Raw genomic sequence first — 26,839 nt, 5'->3', positions numbered from 1 at the left:
TCTAAGCTCTTTTTTTTTTTAAATTTGAAACCAAAAAGGCAGCATTCAGTCCCCATTTTAAACCCACAAACCAGAATTCCACACTACACAAAAAAATCTGTTCCGCTAATTCATATCTTGAATTATATATTTAACATCCAGAGCAAGATTAGCAGTTTCCACAGCAACTTGCAATGCGCTGAGTTTAGCTGTGAAGGAGTCTAGTACACGTGGCTGCACACGAGTGTCTTTAAACACCGGTGATGGACAGAAATCTGAATATTTAGTGTTTAGATAAGTCCACTTCTTACTTGGGCTACTTTGTACCAAACCGCAGCCACAGAAGCCCAAACTTTCCTCCATGGTTTCTTTGATGGCATCTGCAGGGAGCATCCAGCGATGAGCATGAGTCAGATCAATTAAAGAACTCCCACCATCGTGCTCCAGCGCTCGAGCTGCAGACTCCAGAGCACAGCAGAATAGCTCCACACCAAGAAGGTACTCTGTCTGTGAGCACATTAATACCGATGCAGTCTCTGGTACCTCACTCTTGCTCTAAGAAAAAAATATGGCATCATGAAGGCATGTCATTGTGAAAGACACGTGAAATCAATAAAACTGGGGTAAGTGAAGACCAAATACTGGATCTCACCTTGTGTCTAACATAAGCAGCCAAGTTTGTCTCAGTACAGCCACCCCCAACCAAGGCAAATGGTTCCCTTAGAGTGAGCCTCAGTACATGTTCTGCCGTCTGGCACACCACCTTTAGCACAAACACATCAGGAAGTGACCCCTTTGTCACATTTACATGACAATAATGGGTATTCCATGACTGTGTTAAAAACGTATATTTTCTGAAGAAATTTGATCTCTCAATGGACGAACACTAAAACATTTACTTTGTGGGAAAATCCATTACTGACTTCTCATTTATTGAACTAACATACAGCAGGAATTGTAAATCTTAGCGATAGGGAGTCTTATGAGTGGAATCTACGTTGTTTCAGGCAATATGTCTCTCCATCCATCATTAACTCCAGAAGCCAACAGTACAGCTTTAACACCCACTTTATCTTACCTTCAGCTCATTTAACATGGTCTGGTTCCTGTGGCAGAGGATCATTGTGCAGATCGCAAGACTCCCCAAGAGGGAATAAATGCAGCATTGTCTTGGATCCAAAGTGCTTTATACAGAGATCCCTCGCCTTCCCGTAGGTCTTGGGTGGGATTGTGGTATGTAATGTGGCCACAGGTTGAGCCCCTATTTGTAAAAGGTATGCAAAAAAACAAAACAAACAAACAAAAAAACCCCACCATAAATACAACACAAGTATATTCCACTCGGACAGTAGATAGATTATTACAGTAGTGCAGTGAGCTGAATTGAAAAACAAATAAAGCTATTGGTGTTTAACTGGTGCTTGTATGTATGGCATGATTTTGCAGCCCACCTGTCAGCTGAGTAAGTGGCTCCATAAGAGCAATTCCCAGTCTCTCTACCACTATGACACCATGACTCCTGAGATATTGCTGCAAAACTGGGTGGATGACCTTCTGGCACATGAAGAGCTTCACTTCATCATTAATCACCTGTCTGCCAAGCTCCAGAAGTTGACCCAGGATCTGTGAGTCTGTGTCTACATCCGGGTGGGCCTCAATTACTCCATCTCCTAGTTCAGAAATGTCCCCAGCAAGAGACGCACTGAAAAGCACAACACTGAGGGGATTTAAAGGTTTGTCTTCCTCACTCAGGCCATCAGGCATCTCCACCAATAAACCTGGAAGCACTTCAGAGCTTAGCACAGAATGACCTTCTACAGGAACAGTCACTATTCTGCCAAAACTGACTATACCTGGACTGCTGCAGGGAACGGTGAGCAAAAAGCTTGCACAGCCAGTTTGCTAATGTGAAGCGTCTCGGGCTCTGTTAGTACACATGCGGGTTTGCTGGAGATAACACTGCGAGCTAACGTGATCAAGTTCTGAGTGCTGCAGAAGTCGAGCTTCACTCTACAACCACAGTCTTCTCGTTGAAGGTAGCTGGTACACAGAGCGAGCAGGTAGTTGTTCACTCTGATAGCCACGCTTTCCCTGAGAGCAGACTTTTTGATTTGTTCAATAAGAGAAAGGCATAAGACAGCTGCAAACAAACCGCAGTCGCTGAAGCGAGAGACGTGGTTGAGGATGGAGGTTTTATGAGATTGATAAAAGGCTGCGAGGAGGAAACGGATGAAAGAAGAACCGAGGAGGCAGAGGTGGTCACGACGTGTCCTCCAATGTTGTTGTGAACTTGTTTCAGTCTACCTGTGGGACCGAAACAAGACGTTAGTATCTGTTTCAGCAGGTGAAGCTTGCTGCAAATATCAGTGTTGTCCAGTGGCATATCAGTGCAAACAGATGGAGATTTCTTGCTGAGTCGAGACATGACCGAAGCACATTTAACATTGTTAAGGTAGACAGTACCAACATACGGCAAATCGGCAGTGATAAGTGTTAGCAATGATAGAATAGTGATGCTCGTAGCATTGCCTGACCAAATTGTGTTTTAAAAGAACGGGGAACAGTTGCAGATTAATTTATTAAATCCAACCAAAACCACCACTACCTTATTGTAGGGTCTAACATTTGATGCCATACATATTTAGATGTAATTTGACAGTGTGTAGTTTGAGAGATTGACAAAGGCGTTGTACAGACACAACTCGTTTCCATGGTAGCAACACAGCGCTTGGCCAAGCTGCGGTCCTACTCGAGAAACCGTCGCTTGCCTCTAGTACCGGCTTTTCATAAGGAATAAACCAACTAGAAGCGAATTTACGAGTCTTTATGTAGAAGAGTAGTTGTCTATCTCTATTATTATTTTTTTATGCAAAAGGCATACAGTGAAACGTCCCACGCACAATGCGCTCAGTTATTGGACTACAAATTGAAGGTGACGTCATCTCCGGTCGCCCGGCTGTTGAAGAATCATTCAAAACTGTTGGCGGTATGAAGTTCTGGTTAACTTTAATATACTTATATGTTTTATGTCTAACGAACTTATATGTTATTATTTTACTTTATTATAACACTTGTTATGTTTTTGTAATTGTTGACGGTGGCCGTTTGTCGTACGAGCGTAACAAATAAAGAAATCTGTCTCTGTTGTCTTCAAAAAATACAGGTAATAGCTGCCCACCGTGCACTTACTCTAGTGAAGCTAACTGAATTCATGAGAATGGCTCCTATCAAACTTGTCATTAAGGTAAGTGAAACGATATACCCAGTACACGAATTCGTGCGGTGCTGCGTTGAATTAACATACTGTATATTGAATGAATGAATAAAACGAGGTAGAGAAGGGTGTGTGGATGGAGGACAGTACAGATCAGGAAGTACAGATGATTAGTAAAGAGGAAGTGAGGGCGGCTGTGAAGAAGTTAAAATTATCGTAAGACTCATTTGCGGAATATTTGTAGCAGTATGAGCAGTACTGTTTTAATTACTGGGATACTGCAGACACAGGAAGAAATCTACAAAACAATGTAGGCTTGAAGAGAATGCAGGGTAGGATCCCAAAGGAATAAATGTTGATTATTTTGTTGACAATAGGACATATAGGCTAAACCATACACTAGAACAGGCAAACACCGAACAGGTCTCTGCATTTATGTAATCCACCAAAACCTGTTGAACACGTGCCAATCCTTTGCATTAAGTTTGAGTGAAAAAGAAGAGAATCAGTGGCTTTGTTGAAGGACAGAAATTACAGTTTTACACTGAGGAATTTGTTACTGAAATTAAACAATTTTCTATTTAAATATCTTGAATTAGATGATTGATGCTAGTCTCCTGTCCACATTCCAGTCCACTAGGTGGCAGTAATGCACCTGTAAATTGGTTTGCCAACTTACAGGTGCATTACTGCACTGAAGAAAAAGCTACAAGAGGATGAAGAGTGGAAAAGCAGTTGGTTCAAATGACTTGCCTTTGGCGGCATAGAGATATCTATATGAGATGGAAGCATGTGATAGGATGCCAAGGAAGGAACTGTGTTATTGCACGAGGAAGTTAGAAGTGGCAGAGAAGTATTTGAGGGTAGTATAGAACATATATGAGGACACCAAGATGATAGTGAGGTGTGCAGTATGAGTGACAGATAGGCTCTGCGTGAGCCCATCCTTTTTGCTGTTGTGATGGACAGCTGAAATGAGATCTGGCAGGAGTCTCAGTGAACTGTCATTTTCACAGATGACTGTGATCTTTAGTAAGAGTAGGGAGCAGGTGGAGCCTGGGGAGATGGAGGTGTGTTCAGGAGAGTAGAGGAATGAAACTCATTAGAACCAAGAAAGAATACATGTGTGTGAATAAGAGGAGATGGGTGAAGATGCAAGGAGTAGAGGTACTGAAGGCACATGAGTTTAAATATCTGGGAACAACCATCCAAAGCAATGCACAATGCAGAAGAGAGGTGAAGAAGAGAGTGCAGGTAGAGTGGAGCAGGTCAGAGGTGATTTGTGGGAAAGGGATAGCAGCAAGACTGAAATGGAAAGTTTACAAGATGGTAGTAAGACCTGCTATGATGTATGGTTTGGAGATGGCATTAACAAAAAGACAGGAGGAGGAGCTGGAGGTAGCAGAATTGAGGAAGTTCACATTGGTACTAATCAGGATGGACAGAATTCGAGATGAGTAGTTTGGAGACACAGAGGGCCAAGTCTGTGCATGTGTGCAGATGATGGATAGTGGATATGTTGAGGAAATGATGTTTGCTATGGAGCCCCCAGGCAGGATGAAAATAGATATACAGAGAAGATGAATGAATGTGAAGGAAGACATGAAGATGGTTGGTGTGAAAGAGAAAGATGCTAAGGATATGGTGAGATGTAGGCAGATGGTTAGTTGTGGGAGCGCGTAAAGAGATCAGCTGAAATAAGAAGGAGATAATATATATTTGTTAAATTAAAGAACATTGCGCTCCCATGTTCAGCTGCGCAACAGCAGTTGTACCTCAAGGTGCTTTACATAGTATGGTAAAGACAGAGTTTGAAATTCTTATCAACACTCATTTTAAAAGCCTGCATCTCTGATGGTGCATTAATGTCTGTGGGCTTGCCAGCTAACACATCTGGAATACACTCTCATCAGATGATGATTTTTTCAGGGAAGGCCTTGCATATTTCAGCAATACAATGCTAAAGCATGTACTGGATCTATTACAACAGCATGGCTTCACAGTAGAAGAGTCTCAATGCTGAACTGGTCTGGCTGTATTCCAAACCTTTCACCAGTTAGAAAGATTTGACAGAATGAAAAATAGAAAAAGGAAGACGCAAGACTTTTGAGCAACTAGAATCCTGTATCAGATAAGAATGGGATAATGTTCCTCTCCTAAAAGCTCAGCATCTGACCTCCTCAGTTATCAGATATTTTACGTTATTGAAAGAGAGGACATGCTACGCAGTAGTAAACATGTTGCTGCCATCAAATTCAAAATGACTTTGTTTTTTTCTTGAAATAGTACTACAATTTTCTCAAGTTTAAACATTTTGGTATGTTTTCCATGTTCTCTTGTAAATAAAATGGGGAATTATAAGATTGCAGATCATTGAATTCTGCTTTTATTAACATTTTATACAGTGTCCCAGATATTTTGGAATTGGGGTCTGTAACTCTAATTGAAGTACATTTGCTGAGAGCTTTCCCAGTAAACTTTGCTCAGGGCTATAAGCTGTTTAGCTTATTTCAGCGTCTTGTCAACAAGTACTTGCCATATGTATTTGGGAATATTTTGCTTCTAAGAAGCTGTTTTTGTGTTTTTCACTCACCACAAAATGCATTTTTCTGACGTAAGATGCACACAAGGTACCAAGCGACGAGATGAATATGCTTTCTTTTCAAACGTTTTTAGCCGTCATGATAAACAGCTCTCTGTGTTTGTGCTACGTCCAAATAGTAGAACAGCTACACAAACTACTTCCAGCAAGTGACATGAGTTTTTATGGTCTGTGCTAAACCTTTGAAAAGCTCTCGTGCAGCCCTGGAAAATATGCAACCCAGCAATACAGCATGTGGTTGTTTTTCTAGCATTTGCTGTATTCCAATTCTGATGTAAGATTTTCTTTCTTTTTTCCCGTCTAAGTAGCACTGTATTTGTCCACAAGAGGGCACTACAGATGCATGTTTCAGCTGCTGTTACACCATGTTACCATGTTGTGGTTCATTCTTTAGAAAAAGTTGGAGTTTCTGGTCACCTTTTGGGAATCTCATGCCTTCCCAAGAGCCTTTTGTTAATGGGCACAACCATACGGCGAAGAGGAAACTCATTCTATGAAAAATCCGAGCTGTTCATCCTCAGTCTGTTGCTCTGACAGAAATAATGCACATCAGATGTTTTTGTTAAGTGCAGGAAAGCCGTTGGTCTCTCTTTTGTTGATGTTTCATTTATTGAGAGTTTTGGATGAGGGGCTGCAGACATTTTCGCTGATCTCTCACATCCTCCGTAATGCCATGTGTGCCTAGCTGACCAGATATTGCGTTCATTCCCTTTTATTTGTTTCATATGCATGCCTGCATACAGGCTACCCCACCACCCCCTCGGTTGGATGTGGGAGAGTAAAAACCCTGGAGGTTCACGGAAGGTTCCTTCCCACTGGGCACATAATGATACTGTTGTGTTAGTCTGCCTGAGAAAATCCACACAGCCTCTACCATGCTTAACCAGCTAACCGCAACAAGTATGTTAGAAGGGATCAGACCAAACAATAGCATTCAAGGCTCTACCTATGGCTCTCTTTTACAAGACATACAGCACTGCCACCATGTTTTCTTAATGACTGAATTAACTTCTTAGAATAATAAAGAGAAAAAAATCTCCTGGTTTCTGTTTTCACAGATGTTGCTGATTGTGTTTGCCATCTTGCACAGAGAATAAGGTTATCTGAGAAATATGATTTTTATGTTCTTGGATTCATTGGGCCATGTTCAGTAGGTTGTTCGGGGTGTTTTATGGTCCTTTCTACTGGGATGTTTTCAAAGCAGCTCCCCTCCGTGGTCTGTGGAACTGCAGGAGGTGTTGGTATGCTCCTCTCTTAAATAGGCTTAGACCATATAGTGACCTGCCACTTCTCAGACCTCCCGAAAAGGCCCTGTGGGCTAAAAGGCTGATCCACTCAAGTGCATGCTGTGTCTGCCAGGACATTATTGCTACAGAGCCCTGCAATCTGCCTTCTATTAAGAGCATACACCACCAACTTTTTACCCATCTAATGTAGTAAGTTGAGACAGACCAAAGTGTTTTTTTAAGGAATAAAAGATCTGAGTTATCACAGAGCAGTTTAATGTCAGAGGTTTATGTGCTGTTTAGTGTTATTGTTGGTCTGGAGATGAGCTCATAACAGACCACACATCGCGGCTCTGAACAAAAATTATTGCATTTTCTTCTTGGAAACATTTTGACACTTTCCATTTTCAAAAAGAGAAAGTGACAAGGATAAAAAAAAAGAGGAAAAAAAACGCTTTCATCTCAAAACTGGCCTACATTGCAGAGTACAGAAATCACATCTCCTAATGAGGCAAAATGCTTCTCAGCTTGCTATTTCTGTCTATCTACCAATTTCTCAGGGATGTGTCTGCCTACACTTTGTTTGCCGAGTGTTACCTGGAGATATTCTTGTCTGTTCTTGCTGCTGGAATTCCTCTCCTGGGTTGTGTCTCTTTTTATCATCAAATAAAGGAAACTCAGGTGTGCTAACATTCATCCAGAGTGAAGGGAGGCTTGCATACAAAACACTTTGGTGCACTGTTTGTAAATAACATTTGCATTTGGGAAATAATCAAGTTTCAAATGTTAATGTTAAGTAGCCAGTGGTTTGAAAAACTGGAAAACAGTTTTTTTGTGTGTTTTTGCTTTTTTTTACAAGGGGAAACCCAGGTGACTCACAGCACAAAGAAAGAGAGCTGGGAATGAGAAAAATAAAGCCAAAGTTGTCACACCCACATATCTAAAGAGTTCCCCAGGGTGCTTTGCAGACTTGCAGAAAGAGTCAGAAAAAGAGAGAGAGAGAGACAAAGGGAGAGTTGGGATAGATGCAAGTTTATTGAGTGAGACCGCATCTGCTGCCCCTTCTCTCCCAATGTAAACATCTGCGGCTGGTTAGTGTTAGCCTCTGAGCTAAGTGCAGTCTGAGAAGGTCTGGTTCTTACACTGCGATAGCAATGGCAAAGGGCAGCGAGGTGGGGAGGCGGGTGAAGCTGGGCTCCGTGCCCAAGTTTGAGCAGCGCAGGCAGGAGGTTTGGAGAGCTGGGTCTGGAGAGAGATAAGGGAAGGTAAAGAGTGTTTTGGGAACTGAGTGTGACATAGACCAGAGCTCTGCAAACGAGAGAAAGTAAAAGAGTCATCGGATGTGTTTATTTACAGGCAGAAAATAGAGAGGACCTTTCTTGTGTTGTGCTGTGGGCTGTGGGCAGGTTTAGTGTCTGCTTTTTTGGATTTTATTTCTCTTGGTTAACCTTTTTTTTCCCCCACGCAAGTTATCGGTTCAGAAGCAGGGAGACTTGGATAGAGAAGCTGAGCCTTAGCCTGCAGGAAGACTCGGTCCTATCTATTCAATATGTGACAGCAGACCACAAAAGATGGCACAAATAAAGGATTTGGATTAAGTAGCGCTTCTTGCCGCCTCTCGTTCAGCCTTCAGCCTCTGTTCATAACTCTAAAGCCCGAGCAAAGCAGAGAACAAAAGCGGTGCTGGCCCACTTTAGTATGTATGAAAGAGTAACTTCCTCTTGAACTTGGCCCTTTATCAAACTGTTCCTTTCCAACAACAGTGGCAGAAGCTCTGAGTATTTCCTTAAATGTGTCACAACGTAAAATAGCTCTTCAGTTTCTCAGTGAATATGTCACATTTAATGAAACCCTTAGGGTCCTGAGTATGACATGGTAGAAACTGTCACAGAAAGAATAAAATATGGAGTTTTTACTGATGGGGTGATGCAAAAATTTCTGTTGCCTTTTTACTGTGTTTTCTAAAAAACAAAAGAGAGAGAGAGAGAAAACTTGTGGTTTCATCGCTGCATCTAAAAAGTATACTACTCCTTGCGAAGATCTCACTTTAAAAGACCAATAAATAAACATACACGAAGGTTATGGTTCGTGGCATAGTTCAGCCAAGAGATGCACTGGTCACTCTTTGTGCTGGGAGTTGACAAATTTAGGCCACATGATGTGATTGTACTCAGCGCCTTTGTGCAAAATTAAATTAAATGCCAAATTCTGCTGCTATTTTGTCTTGTCTGCGATATTCAACATAAATGTCCCTTGTAAAAAGCTCTAGTAGCTGTAGTGCCCAAGCAGCACAGCGTTGGCCAAGATATCAATACTTTTGCAGGTAATTTGTCTCTCTACCAAACTGGCACTTTTGCTGGGCAAATTAATTGGTTTCTCATTAGGGTGATTGCATTAGTTTGCATTCCTGACAAAATCCCCCGTTTCCGAGAATCTGGCAGAATCACATGCTGTTTTTGTATAAGGGCAGACCAGTGTTTATCATTAACTTCCAATTCCCAGTCGAGCCTTGTCTGCTGTTCTAATGTGATAAAAAGAAGTTAGTCTAAAGCTTGATACTTGTCTGGCTTGCAGCCCAAAGGACACTCACTCAGAAGCACAGAAACCACGTCAGGGGATTTACAATGCTGTGCTTTTCTATAACGATCTCCCTCTGAACCCTATACTGATTGCATATTTTTAGCAAATTAATGTGACATCACACTTTTTTGTGATTGCAAAAAAGTTTGCATGATATTTTGTCCTTTCTGATGTCAACACAGCTGAGCAGGCAGATAACCGCTGGTCAGGTTCAGTCTCTGCCAGCACACATGAGATTGTGTGATTTTGAGCCATCTAATTCAATGATTGTAAGATTTTGAGAAAACAGAAAAAGTGCACAAGTCCAGTAGCCACAAAAATGTTGATAAGTGTCAACTGAACATTTGTCTTGCACATTGTCAGTAAAAACTAAAGATCATAAGGATCAAAGGGTGGTTAGACTGGATAATCTGGTAACTTGTACGCAGTGAAAAGAGTTAAGTCTTAGAAGTCGGGAACCAGTATACCAAAAAATCCAGTCTGCATGTGTCATCTCCACTAGCTGGTCTCTGTGTTTTGATTGACAGGGTCTGACCCTCTGTTGCTAGGTTTTCCCACACATGGGTATTTGTAGGAGGCCACCAGTCATTGGTGCGCAACTGTGAGACAAAGGTCAAAAGATGAAGAGAATGCTGATCTTTAGGGACGAGCTGATACTGACAGGCAACATGGCACACAATTTAAACATGAGGAGCGGGCATTAAATGGGGCTCCGTTCTGGTCCATGGGGTTCATTTCTTTGTGCATGCATGCTATTGTATAAGAACCTTTCAGTATTTTTTGCACACTCTGTTTTTATTTTTTAAACAGTTTTCCATTTGTAAATGTATTTTAACATTTAGACTTGCATTTTAACATGAATTGGCATGCATTAATGCTGTAGGGCTGCACATACTCAATACTACAAGACATGTCTGAGATTAAAACCAACTAGAAAGATTCACTTATCAGTCATGTGGGGGCACCCTCTGCACTCGTTTAGCTGTGGAAATAAGAAAGCAGATTCACTTCAGTTATTATAATACAGAAAGAACGAGAGAGGATAATGCTCTCAAGGGGAAAATAATGCAGAGTATTTGGCAGGCTGATTTGCTCACATGTAGCCTTTAATAACATTTGATGAAAGGTTCACAGCCAAGCTTTACTTTTACCAGTTGAGAAACAATGCAGTACTTTAATGAGCAAGCTAAGCTAATCTTAACTAACAAAAGAAAGCGACAACTGGAAAAAGTTTGGAGGTGGGAAGTGTACATTTGTGTCCAGAGTTAGAACATTAGTAGACGGTTATACCCCTGTGGGATGAGGTCTCTCACGTCATGCTGAGAGCATGCTGGATTGTAGAGTTTAGTCATCTTGTCTATAATACTATGCTTTAACACTAGCCCAGAGGATGTGCCTGCTTAAAAACAAAGCTTTCAGTGTGCACCAGTTTCCCCTGTTACTGAATGATCCAGTGATCCTTCTCCTCTTGTTACACACTCTTCAAGTTCCACAATGTGATCCTCAGGTCAGTGTCTGGTTTTGGCTTTTCGTGACCTTAGTGTTTTTGCACCGTCATTCTCATGAATGCTTTTTGCCGCATTATCACTCTGGGTTTTAGTACTCGCTGCTCCACTGTGTCATGTTGTGGGTGGTCTCAGTCCATCCATTACTTCCTTGACCATGGAGAGGCTAAGTTCACACGAGACTCACATCCATTTGCTCTCTGCAGAGGGCAGCTTTTGCACTCATGTGTAAACCATAATCAGGCTAGCTTGAGAAAGATGTAACAGCAACTTAAACAGCAGCGGCACTTTTGGCCTCCTTGTTCCTTATTGCTTATTGTCACAAGGACATAGTGATTCAGGAATCCACCCTGCTGCTCTTTTCCTTTCTTTCTGCAACACACACACAAAAACAAGGTTTTATTACCTCTCTGATACAAACTGGGATAATAATCCTCATTTTTATGGTACATCTTTAGATTTTCCTGTAGCTTACTGTGTCCTCAGGCACTGTATTGCAGATATAATTTACGCTGAGTGAGGGGAAATACGAGGAGACAAACGGGGCCATACTTTTTGTAAAGAGATTGGTAGGGAGATGGCTAGACAGAGAAAAAGGAGGGAGCGGACTGCTGTGAGAGGCCTGGGGTGATGTTTGAGGACACAGGGGGTCATTGTGGTTTGTCTCGCTGTCAATCACCCGCACTTTGATTCCCTTTGTTGCCTGTGAGCTCAATGCCCCTCAGCAACCTGTGGCTATCCTTCCTCTTTGTGTTACAGTGTGGGAACTATGCTGTGCTGGTGGATCTCCACGTTCTATCCCTGGGCGGCCAAGAGGACACTAGCTGGTTCACTACGAGCCACATCGAGGTACAGACACGGGGAGATGGGCGTGGCTGTTATTAAGTGTGAAAGGGAATACATGGCGTCTTTCCTGCTGGAGACCTTTTCAAAAGGCAGAAGCAGCGTAGAATCTAAAATGACTCTGAGCCTCGTCTATTTTCATTGTTGGAGAACTGTTCCCATCTCCCTCTCAGCCACATGTGGAATTTCAGTAATCATCTTTGCCTCATCTGAACTTTAAACTTTACTTGTTACGCCAAATCAAATTTTGTGTTCTCTTACCAATTCAACATATGTTTACTTTACATACATTAAATATGTGTTTTTAGGAGGTTACAACCCTGGTTCAAGATTCTGTGGACCAGAGGGTTAAGCAGTATACCGAGTTCCTCCGCAATAGAAGACAGCCCAAACAGAAGAAGGAGCTGGCATCAGCTTCAGCCTTTTCTGTGGAAGGTAAAACCCCATTATCCCGACCCTCGTTATACTGGATTGTTTTCTCTAGCGGCAAATATTCCAGTGTTTATCAGTTTATATAATTTAGTGCTTTAAAATCCATTATTTAGCACAACACTGTGTTTTTCAGTTGTTTTCCTCCAGCACTGGTTTTAATTGTCATGTGCCAGTTGTATTTATTCTGTTTTGAAATCATTGTTGCTCATTCTAATGGCGTCATCTACGTCTTCCCTTTCCTTCTCCTAGGCGTGTCTGTCGTTAATTCTTGGATAAGTAAAATGGTTTACTTTGGCTGTGAACGCAGTACCATACTTACACACACAAAGCAGACTGTTGAAGTCTGTACGCACAATGCAAATTGGGTTACAAAACAAAGTTACAGGAAAGCATTTCACGGCTACCTTGTTGAGTGGGTGAAAAGACAACAGAACTAGTTGGGACATGGTGGCTCCCTACGCCCAGGGTGTGACCTGTAAAGGCAAGAGCTGATAGGAGTTTTTATATTGTGTTGTGGTGTTTGACTTGGCAGGTCTCAGGTGCATTTGTATGCGCAAGACGCATGTTCATTAAAACTTCTAACGTTTATTATCATTCTGTTTAATGCGCCACTGGGTAGTCTGAGTTTATCTGCGCCTGTAGTTAAACGATAACATCAAAAACCAGCTGCTGTGACACAAAAAAGTATGTACAGTAAATATCAATAAATTATGCACAAATTTACATAAGTCGATTCGGTTTGTCCCTGTTTATGCAGAAAAGATACATTCCCCCAGCCATCCACATGCATGCCTTTGAAGCACTATAAACCTATAAAGCATCAGAGGAACCTCCAGCTGTGTGGTGTAAGACAGACAGGTTTTGTCACAGGTAGCAGTTAAGGGCAGTTAAACTGGGCTCTCTCAGCGGGGCAAGCCTGACTGTTAGAGTGGGATTACAGGGCAGTCGGCCCCATAAAGTTTCTCCTGCGGCTGTAGCTCTGCCTCTCACGCTACCTCCCACACACACACCCACACGCACACTTAGTCCTACCACCTTTTCGTAGTTTTCACACGTTGTGTATATGTACTCATTTTTCAACTTTCTGTCCATATAGTCCCGATATAGTACGACAGTGCGTGCACACAGGTGCTCATATGCATCAGAGAGAGTGTGAATCAGAAGTTGTACAGTGTGTTTGAGACACATATCCTCCCCCTGGGTTAGGTGTGAACAGGCTTGACAGTGTAAGGTTACTGAAAAGCCTGACTCATATTTCCCATGACAGACTGACGAGAGACAGACATGTCTAATGATGGTGATCGTAGACTAAGGCTCCACGTGCGCGCGCACACACACACACACACCCCAAATGGTTGTGCACAGTTTAGAGTGTGAACAAGGGGACTATCAGTATTTCAGCAGTGAAATATGCATGTAAAAATGATTAAGCTCCTTGCAGCTTCACCACAAAGAATGTAACCAGTGGAACATGACTCCATAGCATATCAGAGAATTTTCCCCTCTTACAACATGAAAAGGTATAGTGCCTCAAACAGGCCTACACAGTTCATGTTCTCTAGTCCTATTAAAGGTCTTAAGTGAGTGTAATGACATTCTTGGGCTTTTCATTGTCCCAAGTGAGGGAGGTGGCTGAGCAGTAAAGACTGAGGCTGTGACTGTGAGAAGTGAGCATGCAAGCAGGAGCCATAAAAAAGGGGAGGACAGACTATAGGCTTAGGGAGGGAAACCCAGCAAACCACAGGAGGGTATTAAGTATTGATGGTATCCATTCAGCAGTGGAGGTAGATATTAATCTTTCAGACTGTTGGAGAGATTGTTCTTTGTTTTAGCAGAGGACCTGTTTGCATCTGTTTGTTTTATGTTTGATGGCAGGATGGTCCTGGATATCAAGGGGTGAGCCACATGCGATGAAACATGTGCACGTGCATGTAGTTGCATATAGAGAAAGGTGTCAGGCAGGATAGTACTGATGTCTACGCCAAGAATAGGCAGATGGACCGTTGCGCTATGTGTGGGATGGTGCGGGAGGGGGCTTGTGGGTCTTGTGTGAGGCGGCGTTTGAGTTGGTGCCAGTGTAAAATCACAGGGACTTCCGCCAACAGACAGCAGTAAGAACGGCGTAACAGTCTCAGCTGTTGGCACTTCAAATGAGCCATCAACAGCTTTTAGCATTCCAAGACTCCTCAGCACAAGTGTCTGTATCGGACTTCTTTCTGTGAGTTATGGTATTTATGTATGTACGCTGTGCTGAATGCATATGTGTGTGTATAGCACCCAGTGAACAAGTCAGAGAGCGGCTTATCTCATGTCTTCTGTCAACATAAATCTAAGCCATTTCTACAAATCTCAGCTGCAGAAGCCAATTCCAACTGTCGGCCCCCCACCCCTCTCGTTTTTTTTTATACAGGCTACTTGAGACTTCGTGATTAGCTCACAGTGATGTGATTTATTTATGTTTTTAGAGAGATGAACAGAGGGAACTTTTCCCACCAAGCATTTTGGCTCTGGACTTGCAGAATGGACATGGTAGACTTTAAAAGTCCAGGGAAGGGGAGCATGAGTAAGGCCTCATGCATTCTCACTGGTAGACCGTGTTCAACACACCCACATTTCTCATAGTAATTACAAAATGAAAATCGGTGCATAATATGTTCTCTGTGTTCTCAATGACATTTTTGTCATTCAAAATGTTATTCGAGTAAAGAAGCTACAACAAAGACTATCCACAATAACATTCATGAAAATTCATGACAGATGCTAATACCTTGATCATCATGCTGTCTAAAAACATACAGACTTAGAAAAACATACAGACTGTCTAAAAGATTGCCATACACCACCTACTGTATTTCCTTTTCCTTTACCGGATTAAATATGATCCTGCACTTTCTTGCCTCATATTGTTTCCACTCAAGAGAATATTGATTTTGTAGACCATAATAGCAATATGTATGTGTCTATGGGTATAGTGTAAACTGAGAAGTCCCATTTTACATGGGTTTAGTTAACGTGCCATTTCAACTTCCCAAAGTACATTGCCAGATGTCTTTTGTCTACCATTGGTATTGAAATAGGCACACTGATCTGCCTATGTGAGGCAGAGCTCAGGTGTGGTTTAACCTGGCATTTGGAGTCCTGCTACCAGTCGGAGGACTTAGAGGCACTGTGGCAAAATGGTACCTAGAGTCAGTTTGAACCCATGAGCTGGTTCCTTCTTCCTCTCCCTGCACAGGTGCCAGGGCTTAGAGGGAGGGAACACCTGCCAGCCTGTTTCCCCATGGCCACGGCAGGCTGGAGAGGCATTTTCCCAGGCTCCCCAGATGAATGGTCACTAATAGCCGTGGGAGAGGGCTTTGCGAGTGCTGCACAGTGTACCACTGACTCCTTTTGGCAGGCCTATGAAGGGGGCTTAAGGCAGCCTGGACACGGCCAATGCAGGAAAAGCACAAGTGTTGCTGGATAGCTTTACTGCTGGAGAATGTGTTTACGAATGACCATCTCCCTTCCAATAAAGACTGCGGAGGATGTTCAGGGACAAGAAGGGAGATGGCTCACTTTTACTCAGCTCTGATTTAACTGTTGTTTGACTTAACCATGCATTTCAAGATCTACAGCCCAACAGTGAGTTTCTAATTAGGATAGGATTGTAGTAGCATATGACATTTTCTGTGCAGATATACAAAGCAGTGCACGTGCTGCTTGGGATCATTTTGAAGAGTGTTCGGCCTGGATGCAAACCTTTCTGCTTAGTACTGTGATGCTTCTTTTGAGGCAGACTTTTTATCAAATGTCATTAAGTGGTGACGGTCTGATTTAACACACTTTGTTGGTTTGTAATGTAACGTCAGCTATTATTATTTATATTAGCAACTATTATGTGGGAACTCGTCTGTAAATAGGGAAGCATGCCTGTGTGGTTTAGTTACCTGCCCTGCTCTATGTTACTGGGCGTGAGGCAGGCTGGGATTAAGGCAAGAGGGAAACGGAGACCTGTGACAGGAACAAAGGAATTCCAAGGCCTAGGCTGGAAATGGATCCTGATCAGAGTAGCCACTCCATCCAACCCACCTCTCTCTCTGCTTGCTCTCCCTCCCTTGGCCCCTGCCAGGCAAGCCCCTTCCCCATGGTGCTTTGTGGTGTTGCTGTGGCTCTTTAAATCCTTTCTCTAAGCCTCTAGCCTTACTCAGCAGCAACACATAGGACAGTCCGACTCCATTGTTAACCCCACTACCTATTATTTCTCACAAACACGCACACTTCTCTTATTTGTCTTTCTTTTTTCCCCCTTACATTTTATGCATTTATATTTATTATCGCCTCTTCTCTGCCTTCCATGTCTGCACTTCTCTGCTCTCCTAATGCTGTCTTTTTATGTTTTCCCACTTTCCCTGCTTCACTTTCTCCACAGGGTCAGCTGTAGTCTCTTAGGACACAACCGCAATCCCCACCATAGTCACACCACACTCTTTTCCCATATAATTAGGGCCTGAGTCTTAGCCTGAGCATGGATCACATTCATGTGACTGTTCCCTTTTACCACAATCTGGTGTGGGAGACGGAACACACACACACACACACACTCTGTTGAACTCATGCTAAGTGTTCAGCCTGACCAGAATGCCTTGTTGCAGGCATTACTAAAACATGTCAGAGAACAGCAGTTTCGTGCCCTTTCACTTTGGAAGAAATGGGCTTATGTCACGTGCTTTTGAGTTTTGTTTTTTTTGTTGTTGTTTTTTCCATGGACAGGTGTTGTTATAGTAGTTTGCCTAATGCACTGTGTTTTGTCAACACTGGTGAGGTCATAATTGAAAACAATATTGCATTACACTTTCAAATTGTACATAAAGTAACAGTTTCTAGTTAATCCACAATCACTTAAATTGCAGCAGTATAACTTTAACATTTACATAAAACAGCATATCATGACAAATTTCTAGATTATGACTAGATCTTTGAACTTTAGCGTAACACGCTTGCATTTTTACGCAACAAATTCCAAGTAATGTGTATATCTACTACCCACAAGTCATAGGCCGCTCTTAAACGTTTCCCCTTGTTGCACAAGTGGAGTTGCAGCAATGCATTACCTTGTAATACACTACCTCCAACACAGGTTATCAGAAAAGCCTGCCGACAATGGCTTTAACAAAAGCAAATACAGTGGATAGTGCACGCTGACCATTTCCAGTTCATGTAGTGTTACATCATTTAACTATTTACAACAGATTATAATAAGATTCAGACCTAGTCAGAGGAAAACAGTTTTGTTTTTTCACTCACTCACTTTGTACCTTCCTGTTATCAATAAACAGTGGTAGACGTTCCAGGTAGGAGAGGCTTCTTTCAATGAGACTTCAGCCCTGGTTTTAAAGAGTGAACACTTTGCATAACTCAAAGCCCCAAAATGCACTTATTTTATTTAAATGCAGATTAAGCAGATTGCTTCCTCACTCTGAATGCTCCGTTTGACTGCACTTTGGGAAATTTGTAACCTCGCGAGCTGCTTAAGATATAATGATGATTGAACACGACATTTTGTATTGTGACTTCATGTCTCTCATCAGATTATGTTCCTGAAAAATATATTTTTCCCTTTGGTAATTGTTCTGCACTTCAGAATGCTCCCCACCACTTTTATTCACATGCTGCATTATGGGTTGGCCTGAGCTACCATGCTGCGGCGTATTTTGTAACTGCGATGAAGGGGTCACCCAAATGTTAAATTGAACACTCATGTGCAAATATTGTTTCAGGTGGAAGTTGTGCGGAATGATAAGGCACAGTTCTCTGCTACGGCCGTAGTTACAGTTACACACACACAGAGTGATGTCCCAGGAAAGCCCCCACTTACATATGGGTAACTTCCTCATGCGCTCTCATCCCTCACAACTCCACCCCACTCTCGCGCACTAAGCCTCGACTCTCCACCCACACTTGAGGACAGAGGGAGGGGGTCTACATCAAAGAAGAGATGTCAGGAGATCAGGATTCTCAGGCACTGGTGTCTGAGTGTCCTGCTGGTTCAACTCCTGTTCGTAAAGAGGTTTCGTGGGAATTACAGTTCTCCCAACATGCAGTCATTAGTTTTACATGCACACTAAGAATATGTTAATGAGAGAAATTAGGTTAGAGGAGGAAATCGGTGCCTTTGCAACCACTGCAGTAATCAGATTTTTGTTTTTGAGGCAGTGCAGGCATAATTTAAACATATAATACTGTGGCCTGTAGAATTCTGTTCATTTTGAGTTGAAACAGTTAAACTGACTGACTAAGCAGCTCTTTCCCCCCCCCCAAGAGCCTGAATTTGACATAAAATCTTTGTTAAACTGTGGAAATTGGTTTCAAGGATGCATCCAAGTTTTGGATAATCAAGTAACTTAAGAGTCTGTAAACACAGAGAGAAAAACTGAAGTTTTCCTCGTCACCACAGGACAGGCTGCTAGAAATGCCGATGGTAAGACCAAGTATGCTGTGTTTTCTATGGGTGTTTTAATGATCTCCTCAGGATATGACTGAAGTTAATGAAGTCTTTTCCATGGGTGCTTACCTTTGACCCTGGTCTGAATGCCTCTCACTCCTGTCTGGTCCATTTTACTGTCCTACTCACTCTGGGCGCCTTCTGGTTTGTTGACTTTTCTTTCCTCTCATTGTTTTCCCAGGAAGTGGTGAAAACTGCACTGTGTGTGTATGTGTGTTTCGAAAGCATAGCACTCTAGCATTGGTCTTTCTTCTGCAGTTGTTCTGCGGTATGTTACAAGATGGCAGAAGTCTCTCCAAAAAAAGAGGTTAAAATATTATCTACCACATTTCTAAAAACATGGCATACTAGCTTTTTTATTGTTTGATTTGACCTGTCATAATATTGTTGTGCATTGGATTTCAAAACAATTAAGCAAGGCCATCTTCTTTTTAAGGAAGTACAAATGAAACCTTTTAAAGTCTCTGCTCTGCAGATTTGAGTATTGCACCACTGTGGGCCACAGTTGCCGCAAAAAGGGGCCACTTATTCCCAGAGGAGGGACCAGCAAACTGTTTGTGAGAGAGAAACATGAATGTAAGCTTAGCACGAGAGAACCTGGGCAGAGGGCCAAGAGCAACTCTGCGCTGCGCAGGACGTTTCAACATTGGAGCAACAGCTGATGTCTCGGGCCGCGGCATTGCACTGGTTCCCAACTCCATGTCCAGACATCCCTGTCAAGTTTGTCCTGGGAATTGGCAAGCTCAACTCACCAAGGGAAAGCAGTGAGAACAGTTGTACAGCTAGACAAGCGGCTAAGAGGGCTAAATCAGAGCCTCCAAAAACAAAGAGTCATGAAAGTGCAAAGAAAGATGCTTGCTTCCTGGTCATGGACTAAGAGCAGTCAGAGAAAACAAAACGGAGATACAGATCAGCATTCCACAGTGGGTGATAAATGATTTGCTCCTTTGCTATTTAGGGAAAAACACAATATTAGATTTTGTTCCTGATAAAGAAATTCTGCTGTTAAATACAGACATGCTCAACATACCCAATCTGTGTGTTAATGCAATTTCCCATTGGGATTAATGGCAATCTATTTAAAGACTGTTGACTTATCCGTTATTATTACATTACATACCTTATGTGCACCAGACTCTAAAGGAACAGTCTTATAAGGCTGGAAACTCTAAAGACAATTTAGTGAGAGTACTATCAGTACCATATGTACTCCTACATTAAAGCTAACACCAGCACGGAGGTCCTCCTTCAAAGAGATGTGCACCAAGTATAGTGTAGTCAGTAGGAAGGACAGTGACTTTTTTTAAAAATTTATTTCGGCTCTGTACTCATGCGCATTGTATCTAAACCAAAAAGACGGCTAGAGCTTAAAGTACAGCAAGCCACGTTAAAGGAATAGTAAATAATTTTCTTAGGTTATTTGATAGGAAAAAAAAAATTCTTTCAAACTATTTATGCCCATTTAACATTTATACATGCATATTTTCATCATCTCTTTCTCATTATGTCTCCTCACCTCAAGCCTCATCTCCTGAAGTCAGGGCTCCAACACACAAAAAAGTGTGTTAGCATGGTAACAGTACCATGCTAATTTGTGTGGCTAATACATTTTAGGCATCATTAACTGTAAAGGCTTTGCTACCAAATTATCTGCTTGTCGTTATGGATAAGTGGATGTAATCCCGTATAGCTCGATGTTGGCAATTGAACATTATAATCACTGTTTTCTTGCAGACCTACTGTGATGGGGGCACATAGCCAGTAAAACAAATCATTATTATACATGCTGAGTGTGCCGCATTTCCAGAACTGCAAGCTCTCGGCTGATAAAACAATTAGTACAATTCATTTTTTTATAAATAAACATGGTCTTATGGGTCTTTTAGGAAGGAGCTTTTTGCTGCAAAGAAGCAGAGTTTAATGCCAGCCTGCGCAACCTAGATAGAGCTGTACAGATTCTATTCACTGACAAAAAGACAACTGGGTTGGTCCCAAGACATTAGTCATCCACTGATGGCTTGTGTAAAAAATCATTTGGCCTGAGGAGCAAGAGTTTTGTACAGAAATAAAGGCTATGGTAAGCTGAGCTTCTTTCATCACCCCAAAGAAACATTTTAGTTTCACACAATTAATATTATGTAAACTTTTGAAAACAAATAATGTGATGTAATGTGTAAGAAAATATTTAACCAATATGCAGTTTGAGTGAAGAAATAGCTCTTTACAGATCTCACAAATGTCACTACTAAAAGTCACCCTGCAGTTGTGCCCGTTAGATATTTGGGTTTTGTTCTCTTGCAGAGAGATTCTGTTGAATGTTCACAAATCATAGTTACGATGCTAAACATTTTCCAAAACAAAATTTGGTAAGGCTCAATTTATACTAATACATTTGATGGTAAAAAGCATTCCTGAAGGTGAAATTGAAAAGATTGTAGCCTATGGGTAACAATTTCCCCTGATTGTCATTAAAATACTGATTGTAATTGCTTAGTATCACAGTAACTCATAGTAACACACGTCCAGTTTCAAAGGCTCTGTGATGAAGTTCACGATTGATGGATTTTAGTCTATATTTATAATGTCAGACTGATTTGATTTGTGTTTCATAATCTATGTTGGTATTGTCTTTTCTAATGATGAATATTATTCTTGATGTGCTGACTCTAGTTGCTAATTATACCGCAGGCACCAACAGAAAGAAACCAGACATGATGCTATCAATCACTGGGTAGTAAACTTAAGAATATACAGTAATATCTTGAAGTGTTGACACTGTTTTTGTAGTTTTGCCTCTGTTCACCACCAGATTGGATTCTAATTTAAAACAATTAAGATGTGATTGAAGTGGAGACTTTCAGATTTAATTCAGGGGATTTAACAAAGGTATTGCATTAACTGTCTTTTAGTCTGGACCTGTTGTTCTTGAGTGTAATGGGTGGTTTGCACCTTGTTGTAAATGCTCTGTAGTTTCACTCATAAAGCCATTGCTTGATCGTGGACTTTAACAGTGATACACCTTCTTTTTTAAATTTTGTAAAGGGTTTGTCATGAAATAATGCACCAACAGGCTTCACAGACATGGGCATGAAACTAGTTGTAGTTTATTATTTGAAGTAGACTTGTCCAAGTTGTTCCAAGTTTTCTTGATGGGTGACCGTTAGTGTCACTACTGGCAGATTTAAAAAGACTTCCAAAACAGCAGCTTTTCAGAAATCTAGACAGCCTCATTTTTAGCCTGATGACAGTGCACATTTGAGATTATCCAGGGACTTCTGAAAGAGCCTTAAGTGCAAGAGGTCATGATTTTCTCAAACTTAGGAAGACATGTAATCCTTTAATTGAAGCGGGAAAAAAAAAAAAACAACCCAAACCCAGACAGTTTGCAGAAAATGTTTTTTTTATATGTCCACACATGAGAGAGAATGTCAAATAAGAAATAATAGGAAGGTGGTGTTAAAGTTTCACATTCACTTTCTTATGAGGACAAAAAGGGTACGAAGAAGATATCAAAGGATGAACTGGCTTGGTCAGCTTCCCAGCACTGTGTGTCTGTTTGCAAAGAACAACTGCATAGCGTGTTAGCCAGGCCCTTGCTTTTAGTCAACAAATTCCTGCCAGATTAGGCAACAAGCTGCTGTTTCTGCACAGCACATCTTACATACCATGAAATCATTCCATGACAAATAGAGCAGAGACCCCAGAAATGGTTTCTGTGCTTGTGCCAAACTGGAAGGTCTTTTAAATTAAAGGAGAATGAATTGTTTCACACTCGATAAATAATTTGGCTTGTTTTAGCATGCTGTGCCTTAGACCAAGCATAAACTTAAAGTTAGTAGAAAATTCCAAGCATATGGAGCCATGTGCAGCACTGTTATCTGCATTAATGGAGTGTGCTATATTGCTGCAAAATACCCTAATGCTGTGGGGGTTTTTTTGTGTGTTTTTTTTTTTTTAAACTTTACTGTGATTCTTCTACTGCATGTGACAGCAGTAAGGCCAGTTGTGGAACTCATCATACGAGGGGCTTTATACTCACGTAGTGTGTCCATTATTTAACCACTTAGTCTCACTATAACATTTGCAGCTGTTTCGTGTAATGATGGGAAATAGAATTTAGTTTGTAATCGGTGTATCAAAGCATGCACCGTCTCACACCAAAATGTGCCCACTGTTAAATAGGTAATACAACCTTTTATGTTAACTGTCTCTCTGTTTTGGTTTATACAGGTGAAAAATTCAACCTGGTGGCCAATTTTCTGAAGCGACACTCCAGTCTCAGATGTATTGTCAAGCAGGGTAAGTGACCTACATGTTTTCAATAAATCCATCCCCAGTTAGAACTCAGAAATAGACCTCTCAAGGGTTTATACTCAGCCAAATTTTCCCACAGAATGAGTGAGGCATCTGTGGTCTGCATGTTGATGTTTCTCCCCCTCACTTGTTTTTATGTCCTGTCCCTACCTGATCGGGGTGTTGTTGAGAACAAGCGGCCATTAAGTGGTTCCCTTGAGAGGCTACTGAGAGAGGCAGAGAGAGAAGGATTCCTTAGCTGTCTGTGGAGGGCAGTGAGAATCTATCTCCATGGCTCATCTAATGCCTGTGACCCTTGGCCACCTTTTCATGGGACCAACATGGTTCTCTTCCTGTCAGTAAAGTTAATATCTGCTCCTTGGGGGAGGACCAGGCCTTGGCTGTTGAGGCAACGGTGACCTGTTGCTGGCTGAGATGACGGCTTCTCTCAGCAGGTCCATTACACATCAAATTAGACTCGGTCTCCTGAGGTCAAAGGTTGTGTAATTTGGTCCACTGAGTTGGCAGTACATATGTGGTTAGATCATTAAAAAAAATCAATTAGCTATAAAATGGATGGTGAAAAGTTTTTATCGTGGTTGACGAGACGGCTACAAAAAAACGTTCTTAAAAGGAGTTCAAGGCTGAACCACAATAGGTCTTCTTAAAGCTATGTTACGGTAATTAGTTGGTCAGAATGCAGTGAAATATTCTGATTTAGCTGACTTAAATTTCACTCCACAATGCCAACATTTTAAAGAATAAAGAAGGAAAAGCTGACATTTGGTGGAACAAAGACTGTAAAGTTTGTCCAGGGGTTGGCATTAAAGGAATAGTTACGAGGTCATTGAGACTAAATTCCTCTTATTTAATATGATTTGCAAATTCCCTGTCAATCTACTTGTTAGATTTCAAGAAGGCTTTTGGGTTTGCTTTAAATTTGAACTGGGATCGGGGTCCTTCAAAGAAAAGTTAGATTTCCAAACTCCAAGAAGTTCTCTGTCTAAAAGTGTCCTGAGAAATTTTCATTGAAGGTTCCAATTTCGCTTGAAACATTTCATGAGCTCTGAAATTTTTGTTGAGCAATCAAGCAGAACCCAAACCCAACTGAAAACAGCAGATATTATAAATTTAATTATTATTAGTGTCACATGTCATCCGGGCAGAGACCTTTGGAATATAGCTGGACCTGAGTTTCTTGACATTGTTTGGAAAAGCGGCTTAAATGATCTTTCCTTCTGAAGTCAGTGAGACAGTATTATTACTCCCAAGAGCCATTGTTAATGTAAAATTTCCTAATATTTCATGCTGTTTATGCAGCTCATAAAATTCAGCAATTATATATAAACTGCTATTTTCTCCCCGGTCTGAGGGATAGTAAATACTTGGTACTGGTAGATGTAAAAATTAAACATTGACCACAATTCCCTCTGTCTGAGTTTGACTGATAATTAGAGGTGAGCCCACGTTATTAACCAGCAGGGTCTGTGTTGTTTCTCTGCCTGCTCTCAGATTTGCGTGTGTTTCCCGAACGATATGTTGTGTGTGTGAGCCGTCCAGAAGATGCCTCAGCGCACCATAGAAACCCGAGCCTGCCCGCGGTGAGTGCTGTTTATACTCCTCTATTTCCTCTTCCAGTCGCCTGGCAAAAAGTCGTCCATGTGTCTGTGTGTTATTATAGGGATGTGCTGCCAAATTGCACTCTCGCTTATATATGCTTATCCTCTTTATAAGGGGTGGACTCTGAACCTACATGGGCTTTAAGGAGACCTAGTGAGAGGAAAACCAATGATCGTGGGAGGCTGGGTGAAGCGGTGCCAAGTCACGCTTTTTTGAAAAGCTCCTGCTCCCACATTTTTAATTACTTACCTGCAGAACTTTAGTTCTCTCTGTCAGTTTCAAGCATGAGGTTTTGGGGTTTGCATGCTCAAGAGAACCACAACAAAACCCTCTGTCCTGCGGTTGCATGTGCATTGTTTGGGTCTTTAAGAGAGAATTCGGTTAACTTTACTGTCTGCAGTTGAATGCCGCGTGCCTTGATTAATTGGACTCAAATAAAGTTGGGTTCAGTGAGTATTTCCCTGTAGCCTGTGCTGTGTAGACCAAGTTCAACTCTTGTCAGTGCCATAAGACCTACTGCTGTAGTTCTTTTTTTGTCCGCCTGTATTATAATCAGTTGTCCTTTGGTCAGTGTTCATTTGATCTCAAACTCCCCAGAGTATTCTGGGAAAAGCCTGTGGAGCCTCTCACCTTGGCACTCACATCAAGGACAGACATCTCTCCCATCACATCCCATGATCAGTGGCCTGATGTTTTTCTACAGGGTTTTTGCTATTGTTTCCCTTTGAAATGTCTCTGCACTCTCCACAGTTTGGCTTCCAATGAAAGCAGCGATTGTAATATTTTTAGTGGAGCAACATAGTCGTCAGTGAAAAGTTCAGATTGTGTAACCAATTTTCCAGTTCAAGGAGGCACTGTTGTCGATTGCGTTCCTCTCCTCAGGATGTGGTTCTCTGGGCTCATACAGTATAAGCTGAGGGAATTGGAGGGTGGGAGTCTTGTGGTGAAGCTCTCACTAGCTCAACCTCGAGCCCGCTTTGTAAGGGAAAGATACCAGACAGAGAGGCTGAAGTTTTTCACATGACAAAAACAATAATTTGTTTACATCCCTCACTCTGTTCTTATTTGTCAAAAAGGGAGTTTTTGCAGTTTTAATGCTGCCAAGGAAGTCAGAAATCGGAAAGGAAAAAAAAGGTTTAGACTGTGAGTCACAACTGATGTAAGGTATAATGTTGCTGTCTATAAATAATGGGGTGTTTGGAGTTCTGTGTCAGAATTGATATCATGTTTAAAAAGGGGTCTTTTATCCCCCAATTCTTGACAGCACAAGACGGGCAGTCTCAAAAAAAAATGCCACATTTGTCCGTGTTTAGGGAGGTTTCAGGTTTGTTGTTAGGATTCAGTTTGTGTGACTAGTTGTGCAAAAATCTTCAGCCGCAGTGGAAATGTAGACTCATCAATAAGCAGTTTTCACAAGGTCAGGGGGTTATGTTATGAGGGAGCTAAGGTGACATCACTGAAAGGCAGCTTCTCACTCCCGCATTGAGTGTACTCTATTTTAATTTTATACAGTTTGTTCACTCTATATTAGTCATATTTTCAACTGACATTTTGGTCAGGAAGCAGAAGCATTTTCCTTCTAAACAGCCACACACGATGAGAGAAAAGGCATGCTATATAAAAAGGTGAGATTCTATTTCTATCAAACAACCTTCCCAGGAAGGGATTAGCAGTGTAATATGCAAACTATGGGAAAGAGCAAACTTAAGGGGGAAAAAAAAGGCCAACTCCAGCTGTTTTGGTTTCAGATGGTCATTTGCTGCAGAAACAACCATGATTGTCCAGTTTGAAATGCTTGATTCAAATGTTACTGGGGCAGAGAGTGTTCAAGCATCCGGCAAATGTTTTGGTTCAGACATACTGAGTGCCATGTCTGGGATAAATGCTGAAATCCTATCAGCCTAATTGACTCTGTTTGTTAGGCACCTAGAATCCACTGTTGCTATGCAGAGGTTGGGCAATTGATGCTGCTTTGTTTTCATGTGATAATGGAAAAAAGGCATACGCAGAGGATTTGAAGATTTACGTCCCTTCCCTTCATAAAAGCTTGCTCCTATTGTG

The 26,839-nt window shown here is 41.6% G+C and overlaps 1 protein-coding gene and 1 pseudogene across 2 annotated transcripts; one reads left to right on the top strand and one right to left on the bottom strand.

The window, feature by feature from the left end:
* Positions 1–10: 10 nt before the first annotated feature.
* LOC146561563 (molecular chaperone MKKS-like) lies at positions 11–2,464 on the bottom strand (annotated as a pseudogene). The gene is made up of 4 exons (XR_014894756.1): positions 1,431–2,464; positions 1,058–1,240; positions 632–742; positions 11–534 (listed from the first exon to the last, which is right to left on the bottom strand). The product of XR_014894756.1 is annotated as a molecular chaperone MKKS-like (transcript).
* Positions 2,209–24,922, top strand: LOC146561562 (protein SLX4IP-like). The gene is made up of 8 exons (XM_085243201.1): positions 2,209–2,234; positions 2,855–2,965; positions 3,143–3,223; positions 11,866–11,955; positions 12,258–12,384; positions 23,096–23,164; positions 24,671–24,759; positions 24,893–24,922. The coding sequence occupies exons 3-8, from the start codon at positions 3,191–3,193 to the stop codon at positions 24,920–24,922; spliced, it is 438 nt and encodes a 145-aa protein (XP_085099327.1). The 5' UTR covers positions 2,209–2,234; positions 2,855–2,965; positions 3,143–3,190.
* The last annotated feature ends 1,917 nt before the right edge of the window (positions 24,923–26,839 follow it).

The sequence above is a fragment of the Mchenga conophoros genome, linkage group LG13 (genome assembly GCF_057382185.1).
Source record: "Mchenga conophoros isolate Kocher_MC1m ecotype Shallow Benthic linkage group LG13, M_conophoros_male_GT1.1, whole genome shotgun sequence".
Classification (NCBI taxonomy): Eukaryota; Metazoa; Chordata; class Actinopteri; order Cichliformes; family Cichlidae; genus Mchenga; species Mchenga conophoros.
The sequence above is the reverse complement of the archived record's forward strand: the minus strand, read 5'-3'. Positions and strand labels throughout refer to the sequence as shown.

Coding starts and splice junctions, on each gene's coding strand:
- LOC146561562 (XM_085243201.1), top strand. CDS start 3,191: ATGAGAATGGCTCCTATCAAACTTGTCATTAAG. Junction 3,224..11,865: donor CTATCAAACTTGTCATTAAG/GTAAGTGAAACG, acceptor TTTGTGTTACAG/TGTGGGAACTATGCTGTGCT. Junction 24,760..24,892: donor GAAACCCGAGCCTGCCCGCG/GTGAGTGCTGTT, acceptor CCTCTTTATAAG/GGGTGGACTCTGAACCTACA.